The sequence below is a fragment of the Periplaneta americana genome, chromosome 8 (assembly GCF_040183065.1).
Source record: "Periplaneta americana isolate PAMFEO1 chromosome 8, P.americana_PAMFEO1_priV1, whole genome shotgun sequence".
NCBI lineage: Eukaryota > Metazoa > Arthropoda > Insecta > Blattodea > Blattidae > Periplaneta > Periplaneta americana.
Genome location: NC_091124.1, coordinates 149,760,768 through 149,778,776, shown reverse-complemented (window position 1 = coordinate 149,778,776; position 18,009 = coordinate 149,760,768). Strand labels below are relative to the sequence as shown.

Below are 18,009 nucleotides of genomic sequence, written 5' to 3'. Positions count from 1 at the left end.
TGGTTGAGAAGAAACTGCCTTCTGAAAGATGCTCTGGAAGGGATGATGAACGGGAGAAGAGTTTGGGGCAGAAGAAGATATTAGATGATAGACGACATTAAGATATATGGGTCATATGAAGAGACAAAGAGGAAGGCAGAAAATAGAAAAGACTGGAAAATGCTGGGTTTGCAGTGAAAGACCTGCCCTTAGGCAGAACACTACGAATGAATGAGTGAATAGATACATCACGTATCTTTGCACTTTTAACTGCCCGTAATACAGCTGTGGTACATTGAGTTTGGGAGTCACGTTATTCTTAAGGAGACGGAAGCTGCTGATGACCATTCTGCTCATTACTTTACGACCTCTACCTGGTGTTTGTGCAAATGATGGTATGGGAAAATATTGCATTTTGATACCTGAAACACTTCACCATTTTGAGATGCGCTTTTCTTGAAAAACTGTGTGACATATCCATAAAAGTCTTTGAAAACAGTGTGTGTCATTTCAACAACTTGGAAGTGACGTTTAACAAGTTCAATCCATTCACTTGGGATATCCACTTTTCCACCTGCAGCGCCTCTATGAGACACTCTCCAAATCATACACGTATCTCAGCCAATACAATAATGTCCGAAGTCCCGGACATCGGACCTTGTTCCATGGATTGAAATTTTTAAGCCGCTGTAATATAATAACGGGCATGGATATTGATCATTTTAATAGTGCATAATGTGCGCCTTACCTGTAAGAGTAAATTGCACTCAAAAAACCATTTTCGGCAAAACTTAGACTTCGGCCCTTATTCCACTGACCGCTTCAATTATTGGTTTCGACATTGTTTTGTAAAAAGTTTGAATTTTTAATTATTATGACATGTTATTTGTGCTACAATATTACTCGTGTCGTCGGCTTCGGTAGCGTAATTGGTATAGCGCTGGCCTTCTGTGCTCGATGTTGCGGGTTCGATCCCGGACCAGGTCGATGGCATTTAACCCTTAATTCCTACCCGGAGTACTAGAGTACCCCATGAGATTTTTATTTTAATGCTTCTTCGAGTTGGTTGGCAGTACTGACATGTTCAGAAAATTGTGACCGTATGTGTAGAAATTGTTTATATATATATATATATATATATATATATATATATATATATATTATTGATGGGGTTCTCCAGTACCACATGGAAGGGTTAGTGTAAGTTTCGCTATGGATAGGGATTAAGGGTTAAGTGTGTTTAAATGCGACAGGTTCATATCAGTAGATTTACTGCCATATAAAAGAACTCCTGCGGGACAAAATTCCGGCACACCGGCGACGCTGATATAACCTCTGCAGTTGCGAGCGTCGTTAAATAAACCATAATTTAATTTTACTCATGACTTTCCACCATTGGGATTTTGATTAATACATTTTATAATAGACTATATAGGCTATTTTAGCTAACGCCGCGCTTATTGGCGTGTACCTATTTGCGCTTTTGCCTACTTTTTGACGGTTATGATGAAAATCCTTTTCCGAGATTGGGGCACCCATAAGATCATATTCTGTTAGCTCCGTATAATAGGATGATAGGAGTATGCAAGTAGGCAGGATGGATGGAGATAAAGGTGATAATGACGGCGAAATGAACCCAGGCTCCGACGCTGAAAGTTGCCCAGCATTTTCTCTTAATGGGTAGACGAAAAACCCCGGGGGAAAACCTCAAACAGGCAATTTATCCCAACTAGGATTCAATTCCAGACCTGCTAGTTTCGCAGTCAAACACTCTGACCAGTAGGCCTACTTCAAAGTGGTGAACGCTTTATAATATTACTTATCAGAAAATAGCACAGCTATATATAATAATAAATAATCTCTATAAATTTTATAAGATACTATTACATTAGCACCGTTTAACCTGGAAATAGACCACTCAATTATGTAATTTGATGTCTTGTTGACTCTGGGTTTTGGACAGAAGAAGTTAGGTATTCCTGGTCTAAGGCATGACGCTTTAGAAGACACGATTCGGTGCCGGACAATAAAGAAAGAAATTCTGATTGAATTAAATATAAAATACGAGTAAAGTGATATTAATTAATTAAACTCAGTATGTTTCGTCGTGTATCATTAAGAACGAAGGACTGGACGTATCGAACAGATTTAACGTCAAGTTTACGTTGAAATAAAACTGGCAAATATGTTCAATATATTATTATTTCTTTTAAGAGAGCACAAGTTCTTGAAGGACGGTACAATTTAATGGGAACGTGAGGAAATTGGTAAAGGCCCTCCTACGAAAACAATCGAGCAAATAAAACCAAGCATTTCCTCCTTTTTGAGTCAATACAGCAAAGTGAAGGCTGCTGTTAGATTCCCATTTCCAGACTCACAGTAAAACATTGACTGCCTGTTTAAACATCGACAGCTGCCTTGAACAAGAAGCTGTGGGAATAACTTCAATTAAACAACCCCATTTGTAAACAGTTGCAGGCGAAATAATAAATTAATAACCGCATAACTTAATGATAAATCTCTTTTTATACGAAGTGCGTCGCAAGTGTGTATGTGTGTGTCCCAACACAAAGTTCGTAAATTCAAACACACCAAAAAGTTTCAGATTAAACTTCTATGTTTGTTTATTTAAACCCACTCCCCAAAATTTAATGCGTCAAACCAAAGATAGTCTAGATTACGTGCAGGCGCCATGTTGTTGCTAATAAAAAAGGGAAGTAAAATGTATCAAGTTGCATCACATGGGAGATGGAAGTTCTGTCTCGTAAGTTGTGTGAGGAAGGCAGAATGAATTCGCCCTTTTATTTTGTTTTGTAAAAAGGAAACTTGTTTCATGTACACACGTAGCTTAAAAATATCCTGTGCATGCCCGCCTATAAGTCGACAGATAAAAGTCGATGCAAATTCAGCGAAATAATGATACTGGTCGTTATCTCTGCTCACCAGGTTCAGTATCAAACACATACTGAAGGTCATTGTCTCTAGAACGATATAAGCCGAATACTCATGGCTCAGTATTAAAAGAAAAAACTACAGTAAGTCTGTGAATTGCGTTTAATTTGTAGAGTGTGAATTACGAGCACTTATACTACTCACACTTGCTAGCCCAAAATTATTATGTGGGCGGTAAATGGCCGGTAATTTTTTCCGGAACCATTTCATTAAGGGACAGCACTTTTTAGCTGACACAAACCAGAGACAACAGTCTCTCAGCTTATTTTCCTTCCAGAGAAGTCATGGTTAATCAGAGTGCTGCTTCGAGTGCTTATACATTAGATTCTCTGAAAGTAAAATAAGCTGAGAGGCCGTTGTCTTTGCTTCGTAAAAAGTGCTGTCCCTTAATGAGATGGTTCCGGGAAAAACTGATGAAGAAATAATTGAACAAGTATCAGAATTCAATTACTTGGGTTCAAAAATATTAGCTATAGAAATGAATGCGGATATTGAAGATAATATTACAAAATACAATAGATTTAGTGAATATATTAAACGACATTTTAACAATAGTATGCAAAAAGATGTTAAACTGCGTATGCAGGGTGCAAGTAAAGAAAAAAAAAAGAGACAAATAATCAGGATGAGTAGTTCATGTTGCATATAACAAAAAAGTCTGGAATTATATTGGTTTAAAGTTTATAGTTTTCGCAGAAAAAATAATTTTCCCAAAATCTGTAACACACACTGTTTCAATAACTGTTGCGAGTGGGAACGTGATTTATGTCTATGTTGATAGAGAATCTAATAAAAAATTATTTTTCGCTTTGGCGTATTTCAATAGAGTGGACGGTTTTCGAGTAAATTAAATGTAAACGTAAGGATAATTTAAACATTTTAAAACTCAAGGACCTTGCAACATTGTAACGTGAGGGGGTGGTTAACCGTTATTTTTATTAGGTCTACGTACTACTAAAGATAACTATGCCATGTTTGCAGTTTTCTTAGGAAAAATAAATACTGTGCCTTCCAATTGCTTTCTGCACACCACTCTCTTTTTCGCATCTTACAAGATCCCAGGGGGCCCCAGCATGAAGGTAAGGAGAGTGCATTTGACTAATGAGGCTAAGAGATAGCTGTGAGTAGTATGGGATGAAGACAAATGGAAACAAGACGAAGACCATGGTTACGAAAGAAAAATAAAGAAGATAAATGTGCGAGTTCGAAATGAGGCAGAGAAACAATTGAACAGCTTCAAAGACTAAATACTTGGAATGTACTATAAAAAATATAACAAGAGCTACTGCCAGGAAGTGAAAAGGAGGATAGCAATGGCATAGGAAGCTTCTAATAAGAAAATGAGCATTTTCTGCGGACCTAAACTAAAGAAGAGACTAGTACAGTGCTTTGTGTGGAGTGTGACACTGTATGGGGCAGAAAAATGAACATTACGACGTAGTGAAGAGAAACGACTATAAGCATTTGAAATGTGGATATGGAAAAGAATGGAGCGTGTGACATGGACAGACTGAATAAGAAACGAAACTGTGCTAAAAGAATGGGTGAAAATAATAGCCTAATGCTGAAATTGATGAGGAAGAGAAAAAGAAATTGGACGGGTTACTGCTAAGAAGAATCTGCCTCCTGAATGATGCACTGGAAGGAATGGTGAACGGGAAAGGAAAAAAAAAGTTTAGGGCAGAAGAAATCAGTTGATAGACAACATTAAGATATATGTATCTATACAGAGACTAAGAGGAAGACGGAAAAGAGGGAAGATTGGAGAATGCTGGGTTTGCAGTGAAGACCGTGGGTGGAAAACACTGAATGAATGAATGAATGAATGAATGTATGAATGAATGCATGAAACTTTTCTAAAATATAATAATAATAATAATAATAATAATAATAATAATAATAATAATAATCCGTGGCGCTACAGCCCGTGAAGGGCTTAGACCTTTCCAGCCGGCTGCTGGCCTCACGCCCACATGCCGAAGCAGAGGTGGACGATCATCCAACCAGAATGGAGGTATCGTGTGGTTAGCACGATGATCCCCCCAGTCGTTATAGCTGGTATTCGCAACCGGATTTCGCTATCTATCGTAGCTCCCCAAGTGCATCACGATGCTGGGTGGGCACCGGTCCCTACACTGGCCGAAATGTCATGAGAAAATTTCTTCCCCCATGAGGAATCGAACCAGCGCGCATTCCGTAACGCGAGTCCTAGGCGGGATGCCTTAGACCGCGACGCCACGGCGCGGGACTTCTAAAATGTAAGAATAATTTAATTTTCTTTCATACATTTATTTATAAAAAATATTTCAGGGACATTCTGATTTTTTGTTGTTGCTGTTGTAGAGCGGTTATTGCTATTCGTTGGTGCATTTGAACCAGACAGCAGAGCCACATGGAAGCGTTTGTAAGTGGCTGTGTGAAACAGCTCTAAGTTCCATTTCAAACAACTCAAACTCAGTGCATTTTTCATCATTACTTACAAAGAATTGGAGGTTTTCACACGACCAGCGCAACCAAGCCAGGGTACTGTGGCAAGGCCTTGTCACGTAGGCTATCATCAGGGGTCACAAGAAGGCGAATTGTACGTCTCAATTCAAGTTACGAAATAAAACAGCAGCCAAGCTTCAGAGAATTTCATGATAAAGTATTTTGTTATTCAACAGATCACAAAATCCTTTCCATACTTTAAGAGTATTAACACAACTCTTCACCATCACAGCTACAATAGCATAATGAAAAATATACAAACAGGCCTACGTACGGGTCTTGCAGTTTTCAGTAGGTTAGTGGATTAAAACAATATTATAAATCGACTTCTCACCTTGAACTCCACTCAGACGCTCAGTCGTTTTACTAGCCAGCATGTAAATAAATATATATTCAGAATGAATTATCCCCGTACAGCTGGAAAGAACCAGGAGTATAACACGGAACCAAATAATAGCCTAAAATAAATCCTTCATACAAACGGAAGGACGTCAAACACAAGCTCAAGAAAATAATCCTACTTCGCCTACATAAATATATAGAGGCAAGAGATTTGTAAGCCTCCATACGCGAGGGGCAGCACCTGAAGTTCTGGGGTGGGTCTTTTCGATCAAATGGAGGAGAAAAAGAGAAGGAAAGACGGAACAAATGGACACTGAATATATAAAGAAATGAACTTATTTTTATACTATTTACATTATTCAAATTTACATTGATAAAATGTTAATGGTTAAAATAAATACCACAATTCAATGCTGGAGACATGCAATTAAACATTATGGTTTTCGCCGATGATCAGGTTGTTATCCCGCAACGGAAGATGATTTACAGAGAAATATTTACAAATTCAATAATATCGCTAGGAAGTACTTATGAATATATCCCATGGGAAAAAAATTAATAGCATTTAGAGGGAAAAACTGATAAAAGCAAAACCAGTACTAGAAGACAAAACATTAGAACAAGTGAAAGATTTCAACTATCTTGGATTAAGATTAACAAATAAGAAATTAAAATTTTGACACACAACAGAATAAATTTCAGTTGCTTTGCGGAACAATAAAACAAACATTACTAGGGAAAGTAGGAATTGAAACGATAATAAAATACCCTTTTTATTATACGGATCTAAGACCAGTTGCATGGTATAGAAGAATAGATAAAAAAAATATATAACCAGGAAATTAGAGAAGAACTAAACATCCCATCATATATATCAGATAGATAAAAAAATATATAACCAGGAAATTAGAGAAGAACTAAACATCCCATCATATATATCAAGAAAAGTGGCACTCAAATCTTCTAGGAATATCCAAATATATACATACCTACTACAGTACATCCCATCTGAACGAAGAAGAGTTGGAATATCCCAAATGAGTTGGAGACTGCAATTTCTATGTATAAGAAGCCGAACAGGTCAACAGGCTGTCATTGAAGAAGAAGAAGAAGAAGAAGAAGAAGAAGTTATTATCATTGAATAGTATTATAAATTGTTACTCGGTTATTTAACGACGCTATATCAAATACGAGGTTATGTAGCGTCGATGGGATTGGTGATAGCGAGATGGTACTTGGCGAGATGAGATCGAGAATTCGCCATAGATTATCTGACATTCGCCTTGAGGTTGAGAAAACCTCGGAAAAAACCCAACCAAGTAATCAGTCCAAGCGGGAATCGAACCCACGCCCCAGCGCAACTCCAGATCGGCATGCAAGCGCCTCTGCCGACTGAGCTACGCCGGTGGCCTATTTATTATTATTATTATTATTATTATTATTATTATTACTGCTACTACTAAATGGTTATAAATATTTACTTTTTTTACGTGCAACTGCAACAACAATTCTTTTGGTAAGCTTTGTCTTCTAGGCAGCGTTCACTTGGAGGAAGCTGAATAAAATTCAAAATAATAATATATCGAAATCAAATTAACAAAACAGATTGTGTCAAAGAACTTTGAGTATTCTTTTTGACAGTAAACTTTGCTTTAAAAAGCATGTAAATGAGATTTTGGGAGGAGTTCATGATAAGAAATCGTCTGATGTAATATACTTTATGGTCTGAGCTTGTTTCTCATTGGTTATTTAACCGCTGCTGTATCAATTATTTTACAATTAGTATACCAGGTGGTCCTCTCGAACTTCCCTGATTTCAACAGTCTCTCAAAAGAAAAAGGAAAATGCCAGGGTATTTTGCCACCTTAATGTGGAAGTAAAACTTAATTTCAAAAACAAAAACAATCAGTAATAGGTTTCTACATAAGCCCCCTCGGTAGCACGAACACTATCCAAACGATAGCCTACTCATTTTCAGTCCTGGTTCTCTGTGCATATCTGGTGTGATAGTTGCTACTGCTTCCACAATGGAACCATCTATTAATAGTTGTTGAAGTCACTCACTTTGGTGAAATACACAACGTACTTTACATATACCCAAAGAAAAAATGTAACGGAATAAAGATGAGAATAGAAAACCGCTGTCAGAGAAAAATAGCAGTCAGGGCGACAGATATAAAAACAGAATAATGAGACAAAATAGACTAACAAGAGCCTCCACAGATGATAATAATATATCAGAAGAGACAAATCGAAAAGATCATGTTTTTTTCTTTCTTTTTTTTTTTATAGAAACAACGGTAATGAGCCGTGTTCTGTTCGATATGTTTTCAGTTATTTGAGGTGACCACTCACATTTCTAAGCACAAGAAAACCAAAAATCAAATCGACTTTACTCTTCTATAAGTTCGAAAATCTGAAGACATCTTTTCTTTAATAGAAGTTAAAACATGAGAGTGTTTGTCGTTATTGAGGCCCCACGTTGGACGCCATTTGTGGGTGAGTGGTTATTGTGACCACACGTTGGGCGCCATTTGAGGGTGGGTGCGTCTCGATGTTGCGTGAGATTCACTCAGGGTAGCCGAGGTACTGTTGTGGTATAGGGTGATGTCGGGAATAATACCAAGCCGGCTACTTATATAAAAGGCAGTGTAAATTCCAAAACTATAAGTTTATTGTCGTATTCACTTGGTAAACCCTAGAGTATGTATTTCCGGCTGACTTATAATTCAATCGTTGGTCGCACTTCTGTATCGACTCTATGGCGGCTCTGAATAAGCTCTATCCGATACTACAAATTCAATATTCTGTCCAGTACACTAGGACACGAAGCGAAATAGTAGTCCTGTCGACACCAAACGAAGTAGTTATTCTGCCCTGTATGTAGGGCCGCCGACACGAAGTAAAGTTGTTTTGATGATCTCCGCTCCGAAGCGGAATAGTAGTCGTTATCTCCGCTCCCCGTCACCCTTATTTATAAAAACCTATCCTACGCTAAAACTACCTATTCTATTGGTTAAAAACTACGTCACTAACTGGCCTAAAATCTATTCCCTATTGGTCCAAAGTGACCTCATAAGCTGGACCAAGATCTCTTCTTATTGGGCGCGAACTATGTCATCTCTAAATTTAAACTTTGGATTTCCCATAACATCTAATTAGTTTGTATATCTCACAAGAATACCCGTTCTTTGGAAAACCCAAGCTTGGCAGTATCTTTCCCACGGGTCCAGTCTAACTCCGGCTTTAGAATTTTATGCTTCATCGAGTCTCTATACGAAAACCCCGCTCAAGGTGGCCCTAAATCTGTCCGATGCTGACAAGTGACGAAACACCTGTGTGAGGAAGCTAATTCTAACGAAGTCGCCAGAACATCCCCGCGAATACATGTAATAAAAATATGGAGATATCACTTCGCTGATAAATCGGTCTCTCCCTCTCCTAATTACTGCTTCAAACAATGAATTATGAGTTAAAATTAGTTAATTTAGTATATCATCATTTTCTCTGCGTAATTCTAAAAAGAAAGTTAAGATTTATCGAATTATTTATTTATTACATATACCAATTCTAGACTTATTGCACTAATTACCCTTATCTATATTATAAGCTGCAACACAATTTTTCCGTGGGATACAGACGTACTTTAAGAATAATTTCACAAACAAAATTAATATTTTTCATATTCAGATTACCTTAAAATTTAAAAAGTTTTGACACACGCGCCTCCCAAAAATTTCGGCTAGGAGCCGAATATAAATTTGTGCCTAATTTATACAGGATTGAAGGGAACCTATTACATTAATTCCCAGAGGTAATAGTTCAAATCAATGCGAAAAAGTTTTGTCAAAATAAGTTTTTTGATACGTCCAATAGTTTTGATAATACTAAATGTATCGTTTTCTAACACTGTAGAGTTACAGTGCTCCTTGAGGTTATTGCTCCACACTGGGGGATGAGTGTAACTGCAGTCATCCACTTCGCAAGACTTGGGACTTTTTGTTTACATTCTCCTCTCGCTTCAAATACGTTTTGATCAAATTACTGTACATGCGTAACACTTAACACATTATTTAACATTACTGTAAACTTAATTTATTTTCTAAATTAATTTAATTTTAATTTCTTCAAAGAATGTCTATTGGTAATAATGTTACTTCGAGTTTACGTCAAATTTAAAGGAGACTGTAATGGAAATAGTTTATTTTATAAGAATGTATATTCTTTACTATTTTGTAATTACGTAAAAGCACAGAAATCAACAGAGACTGTGACTGTTAAATAAGTTTCATGGTATTAAATTTAGAGTTAATGAGGTTACAACGTAATAAATGTTAAAAAACCAAACAATTTGCGTAATTAATTAATTGAATACTTTATGTTTTGAGCTTCAGTAATCTGATGGAAACGTATCTGATGAGCTACTCTTTGCAGCATTGCAACATGTTACATTTCGTATTCTCAAAACTACTGGACGTATCAAAAACTTATTTGGCAAAACTTGTTATTGACTTTGTTTATTACCTCTGTGAATTAATGTAATAGGTTCCCTTGCACTCTGTATAGATCGTAGAGCATAAACATAATTGATTCTTATTTGCAAAGAGTACTTCATAGACATGCACTTAAAAAGTGTTCAAGATTTGTTACCTTTTTAGGCCTATTACTTTATCTTTTAATATTCTCACTTTCATTTGTAATTAAATTTATCCTCTCCCGTGCATTCGTGCCCTCTGTCGCAAGAAAGTGAATTCAACAGTCGTATTGCTTTTGGGCAAAGAATTTTAAATACTTTCTTTGGAAGCGGAACCGTATACTAACACCGAACATTATAGCTGCTGCTACTGATGATAATGTCTAGTGATGAGAAAAATATGCAAATTCATAATCGTATCGAAGCTACATATCTTAATAACACTTAGTAATTACATGTTTCATGCTTAATTCAGATGATTGACGCATGGTTGTTAGTGCATAATATATATGAATATTTTGGACGCTTGTACACATTTCGACATTACGGACATATACCTTTTAATTCTTTGTAGGGAAAACGATGTTCTAGTTTTTTGGACTTTGTAAAACATACAGTAATTATTTACTTCAGTTGATGACGCGATTTGTATTCAGAACTCCTTAATTTGACTTGGAGAATACGTGCAATAATTTTCATTGGTATGTATTTTTGGGTACACTTCAGTGTATGTATAGTTGACAGGGAGGCAACTGAACTTGTTTTTTAATGTTACTTATTTTTAATGTTACTTGTTTAGAAGGCGTTGTGACGTATCATGCAAATTAAAAAATAGTGTTTTGCGCTCAATTTCAGCAGTTTGTACGTATTCCAAAAGTCAAATCAAGGAGTTCAGAATAAATTTTGTCGAGAAAACGTGTCGTCAGCTAAAATAAAAAATATGATGGCCTAAAAAAGAAGGGAAATTAGCAAAGTGCTTCAGGGATACGATAGTGCTATGTGGACCTTAATTCTATCCTGTTACCAGATTGTAAGTTTTTCCCCTCACTTAACGCGATGTAGAAAGAACTTTTTCTATGCAAAAGTTTATTTTAAGGTCAGGAGAAACAACATGGAAAAGATTATTACGTCTTAATCATGCAGTCATGAAAGAAAACTGTCTGTATCAAATTGATTTTAATGAAATTAGCAATAGCCAGTACGGCAATGACTAAGTGGCTGTGTTTTTCTTAATGCCCAATAATTTGAATATTTCTAACTGTATGGCGAATGTTTTGTTTTTCGTGAGGTCCTATACTATGGTAAGTTTGCCGACTATTCAGCTTTTAGTGCATATATAAGGGAATACTTCGGCATTTTAAGTGCACATTTGCATGCATATTTTAGTATTTCAGAGCATATGATTCTCAACTCTAATAATGACTATAATAATTAATTATTAAAATGGTTGTTATTTGTCATGATCATGATCATAATCAAATCGTGTCATTTCGCTGCCAAGGAATGTACCAGCTCTGAAGAAAAATGCATTTCTTACCTGATTCTCAGGACAGAAATGGAAAGACATGCGTAGCACGCTGAGTCCTGCCTTCACTTCCAGCAAGATGCGCCTGCTCTTCTCTCTGGTCTCGGAGATCGGGCAGCAAATGACGTCGTACCTCGACGCCATGCTGCAGGAACGTCAGGCAGCGGTGAGTGGACATCAGACGTACCTAGTCTGAAAAAATAGTAACAAAATGAGTATCATTACTAATGTGGGTCTGTCCCACCTATCATGGAAATAATGTTGTATTTATTTTTCCATAATATGAAGTATAAAGAAAAAGTAGTATGATGTTGCAAGGATAGGATTTTACTGGAAGACATATTTTCAGCATCTCTGATACTAGAAAAAAATTTTACATGATAATGTCTTATAATTCGGTCTGCCGATAGGGGTGTAGGCTAGAAAAATTGGCGTAACAAAATTCGGTAGGAGTTTGAAGCGTTCATACAATAGAAAATTTCTGATGGATTTCGTTCATTCTGGGCATCTCCCCCACTACGCGACTAGGTGTGCCGGGTAGGAGAATTGTCGCGTACCGAGTGGCGCGGATTGTTGGAGTACAATAATTTCGGGTGTACAGTCACCTTCAAGAAGTCGCTGTGATTACATGCTTTGTTCGATTCAAATGCAAAAAACGGCATACGTTTGCTACATAAACCTATTTTCTCGGACGAATAGTGATATTTAATAGGAAATTTCGGTGTGGGTGTTGTGAGCGTGAAAACAAAATTCAGTGAGAAATTAGCGTAACATCGCGTTACAATGACCGATTCACCCAAGTCGAAATTGAGGAAACGTGTTCAAATCGATGGAGCAGATCAAGAAACCCAGAAAATATCCGCTATGAATGGACCAGGAAGTACAGAGAACACCAGAAAGACGAGCTCGCAGAGGCCGTCAGTCGGGTACGAGCGCTATCGGCCCTTCTACTGCTCACAAGTCCAATGATTGTCCAAACGGCGCGATCAACAGAAAAGACCTCACGGCGAATCCAAAATGTTTAATTTAACTTATAATTTGTCTTGAAAACTAATAACCATGTAATGGAAGTGTATTTTCACGTTATCGCGCCAAAAAACACGTGGTTTTTTCTTTCCCCTCCCCTGTATGTCTAGGCCAGCGGTGATCAAAACTCGAACGGCTGTAATTACACACGAGAGAGAGTCTAAGAAGTACGGAGACGGGGAAGAGGTACGTGGCATAAAAAGTACAACCAGTGGCGATTCGTGCACGGGCAAAACTGAACATTCCGTAGTTCATTTTTTGTCTATCTCTAACTAGAATGCCCTTTGGTAAAAGTGCTTCATTTATAATCAAGCAGTATATTCATTAATCTCAATAGCCTCCTGGGGAAAAACTACGGTCCCTACTTATAACGTGGTGTTTGCATCACGGAAAGTCGTAAGACAGAAGGCAAGGCTTCCGTTGCAATGTCGACTTCAATTGGGAAAATTTCTCGCAATTTCGGATCTCAAGCTAGGGCAACGTTAAGCGAATCGAGGTCATGACTTGTGATTAATCCGCCACTGTTGCTGTTAAAGCAGACATAGCATCTGAAAGAATAACTAATTAAGGAGATGCAGTTCCACATAACTTAATAGGTGATTTTGTCTGTCTGCAGGACATTTTTCAGTCGAAGTTCGGAAAAGCTGCTGTGAAAGAAATAAGCTTGGTATCACTCTAAAATGATAAAATTACTTGCATTATAGATTATATATCCAAAGATCTTCACAGTAAGGTTTCTGAAAACTCTGTGATGGCCTTAGGTTTTCTATATACTAATGGTTTTCAATCCAGGGTACGCAGAATTGCCTCATGAGGCACGCATCCCACTGACTACGTATGTAAAAATTCCGACAAATTTTGTTATATCTGTTAATAATTAATTATTGCAGTTTACATATTTTCATTTTTTATTGTTATTTCCCATATAATTACAATGTAGTTTGGGGGTTGCAAAGGTAAATAACATATATTTTGAGGGTACGCTAGTAAAAAAAAATTGAATAGGCCTATCACTGCTTTATATAGTGCTCTCATTTCACGAGGGAACTGGTTTACAGTGGAACTTCGGCGTACCTTTCTGCGTGTCGTGCTTGCACCAGCGAGAAACATGTTCCGCTACTACCGGGAAATCAAAGACATTTAGCAAATACAGAATAAAATAAGTCCACGAATTTAAATTATTAATATTATTAAAAATACATTCTATACAATAAAGTTTATTACTCACTATTTATTTCAGATACTGTTGAAAATGACTTCCTTCCGCAGTAAGACATCGTTTAAACAAATTATTTGTCACTTTTTGTAATTCCGCTTCAGTAATAGACTGTATTGCACGTGTTACTTCGCCCTTCAGTTCTTCTATAGTACGGGGATTATTTCGATCAACTTTGCTTTTTAGGTTTCCCCAAAGTAAGTTAGGTCGGCTAATCTATGGTGCCATAAACCGGTCATTAAAAACTGGACGTAAAGTGTCTATAGAATTGTGAGCGATATGCGATCTGGCAATATCCTCTTGAAAATATCCATAATCCTTTTCTTCCTGTGTCAGTTCATTAAGAAATGGACGCAACATTGTTCTCACATACCTATTTATGTATCTGAATTCACGCGGTATTCGAAAAATATAGACCCAATTATCCGCCGCGCTTACCGCACACTATAGGTATGACCTCTATTTTAATGTAATGCAATGGCACTTCCTGTATCCTAATATACGGGTTTTCAGTACACCATCTTCGCGCATTTTGAGAATTTACAGCTGTGATCCAAATTTCCATTGCAAACACTTTCACGAAACCATTTATAGAATCTTATTCTTGCGGCGAAATCTGTCTGGTGAAGTTTCTGCACAAACTTTTGTTTATATGATGGAAATTTCAGCAGTCTGGTCGCTTTGTGGCCCGACCCCATGGATATGTTCGTTTCCTGCGCTAGACGATTAAGTGATTTTCTGGGACTTCTAACCGCGCCCGAATATACCCAAGTTTATCCTCAGTTAAAACGTGTCTTTTCCGCTTCCTATGTATAACACAAACTGAACCTGTTGTACGTCACCTTTTCATCAACTTCGGAACGCAAGATTTTGTAGGAATGCTAGAGTCAGGATATTTATGAGAAAATCTCCGAACGTATCTTCTATACTTATCTTTTTTCAAGTAACATTCCACCAAATAAATTCGCTGTTCAATCGTATACTTCATCTTCCAATCGATTACTTAATACATAAGCAACATCACACACACGTTCCGGTACAATTCTCAGAAGCAACTGACTGCTGGGACGTTTTGTTGAACTGGCTTGTCAAGCTGCGGTCGGCAGAGCAGAAAGTCGGCGGCGGCGGCGGCGGAATGATCCGAAGTTTCCTCGTAAAATGAGAACACTGTACATACATACATACATACATACATACATACATACATACATACATAGAGTCGGCTGAAATAAGTCAGGAATGTCAATTGCTGAGCTGCATCAAATTCAGTTACTGATTGTTTTCATGCATTGAATTCATTGTTTAACAAGTGAACCACATTAGGTCCGTTCACCTACAGACATTGAGCGTGTCAGACGCGACAAAAATATTCTTTAGTGCATTATGTATAGGAGCGTTCATATCTAGCGTAGTGTGGCGGTACAGACACGTACAGACAAAGACAAAGTACGCTACGCATCTGGTTGTTCAGTGTCTGTACATATGAACGGACCTTACGACGTACAGTATTATAAAGCTCTCACCACAGCGATGAAAAAAATGTGGATTGTCCTGGGATAATTGTTTTTCTGTTCACACGCATGGTGCATAGTAACAATAATGGGATGAGTAAAAAGTTTTGTCTTGAGACTAAAGTAAGATTTCCCACAAGTAGCCTTCAAACATTGCTACCTACATCGTGAAGCAGTTGTAGCAAAAAGTAAGAGGAAATTTAAGAATCCTTGTGACTGCAAAAAAAAAAAAAAAAAAAAAACGCGTATGTTCTCGAGTGCGTGTTTGCGATATTTAGATTTTTAAGGAATTGATTCTTATTTATAAGAATTATGAAGCTCCTAACTATGATTCATTCATAAATTTCTGCCCAAGAGCAGGTCTTTCACCTTTGTCTCCGCATATGATCCGCATATCTTAATATTGTCTATCATCTGATCTCTTCCTCCACCCCAACTCTTCTTCCGTTCACCATTCCTTCCAGTGCATCCTTCAGTACGCAGTTTCTTTTCAGCCAGTGACCCAACCAATTCCCTTTTTTCTTCCTGATCAGTTTCAGCATCATTCTTCCTTCTCCCACTCTTTCCAACACAGCTTCATTCCTTATTCTGTCTGTCCATTTCATACGCTCCATTTTTCTCCATATCCAGATTTTAAATGCTTCTAGTAGCTTCTATTCACTTCGTCGTAATGCCCATGTTTCTGCCCCATACAATGCCATACTCTACACAAATCACTTCACTAGTCTCTTCCGTAGTGAACATGATTGAGGGTGAAATAAATACAATGCAATTTATGTAATATATTATTAATGATTACTTTTCCTTTATTTCATTATTGAATATATATCATATATGTACAATGGGAGTATAAGGGTACAGTACATCAGTTATTCATAGATTTCAAAAAGGCTTATGACTCGGTTAAGAGGGAAGTATTATATGATATTCTTATTGAATATGGTATTCCCAAGAAACTAGTTCGATTAATTAAAATGTGTCTCAGTGAAACATACAGCAGAGTCCGTATAGGTCAGTTTCTATCTGATGCTTTTCCAATTCACTGCGGGCTAAAGCAGGGAGATGCACTATCACCTTTACTTTTTAACTTCGCTTTAGAATATGCCATTAGGAAAGTTCAGGATAACAGGCAGGGTTTGGAATTGAACGGGCTACATCAGCTTCTTGTCTATGCAGATGACGTGAATATGTTAGGAGAAAATACACAAACGGTTAGGGAAAACACGGAAATTTTACTTGAAGCAAGTAAAGCGATCGGTTTGGAAGTAAATCCCGAAAAGACAAAGTATATGATTATGTCTCGTGACGGGAATATTGTACGAAATGGAAATATAAATATTGGAGATTTATCCTTCGAAGAGGTGGAAAAATTCAAATATCTTGGAGCAACAGTAACAAATATAAATGACACTCGGGAGGAAATTAAACGCAGAATAAATATGGGAAATGCGTGTTATTATTCGGTTGAGAAGCTCTTATCATCCAGTCTGCTGTCCAAAAATCTGAAAGTTAGAATTTATAAAACAGTTATATTACCGGTTCTTCTATATGGCTGTGAAACTTGGACTCTCACTCTGAGAGAGGAACATAGGTTAAGGGTGTTTGAGAATAAGGTGCTTAGGAAAATATTTGGGGCTAAGCGGGATGAAGTTACAGGAGAATGGAGAAAGTTACACAACACAGAACTGCACGCATTGTATTCTTCACCTGACATAATTAGGAACTTGAAATCCAGACGTTTGAGATGGGCAGGGCATGTAGCACGTATGGGCGAATCCAGAAATGCATATAGAGTGTTAGTTGGGAGACCGGAGGGAAAAAGACCTTTAGGGAGGCCGAGACGTAGATGGGAGGATAATATTAAAATGGATTTGAGGGAGGTGGGGTATGATGATAGAGACTGGCTTAATCTTGCACAGGATAGGGACCGATGGCGGGCTTATGTGAGGGCGGCAATGAACCTTCGGGTTCCTTAAAAGCCATTTGTAAGTAAGTAAGTAAGTAATGTACAAGTACGAGTATTTCAATGTGTTGTTGAGTTGCATTTGCGTTTGTATCTAAGCTCTGTAAAATTCGGTTCTTATTGCGCTCCCAAAATTCACGCATTCGTTTCTTTGTACTTTTACGAACTCATTGACAGTATAACTTCGATTAACCGTTCTGCGGATTATCCGTTACCAAAAGAGTGCGTTTTTAAAGTGGTATACGGCAATAATTTACAGTTCTCTTTCTTACTTTCTGAATCATGCTTACCACGATCACCGTAATTTCACTCAATGTATAACTTTCGTTCGTTTCTGTGTTAAGTTCAAATAAATACTTTCACTCCCTTTGAATAATCATAAAAAAATTTTACTTTTCATACCCTTATCCGAAAATTTATTAGTAACTAGCAAACTTGGAATAGATATAAAAAGGAAATTAGTTCCGGGAAAGTGCGGAAAAAAGAAACTGACATTTTAAAACATTTTAAATTGCGCCAGATAGATTTAAGTTC

General features: G+C 37.3%; 1 protein-coding gene across 1 annotated transcript in view; it reads left to right on the top strand.

Annotated features, from left to right (window-relative positions):
• The window catches only part of LOC138705149 (cytochrome P450 9e2-like), a 94,687-nt gene that overhangs the window by 16,362 nt on the left and 60,316 nt on the right, over positions 1-18,009 (top strand). Inside the window, exon 2 of the mRNA XM_069833810.1 lies at positions 11,783-11,925. Within this exon, the coding sequence (XP_069689911.1) occupies positions 11,783-11,925 (143 nt within the window). The remainder of the gene's footprint in view (positions 1-11,782; positions 11,926-18,009) is intronic.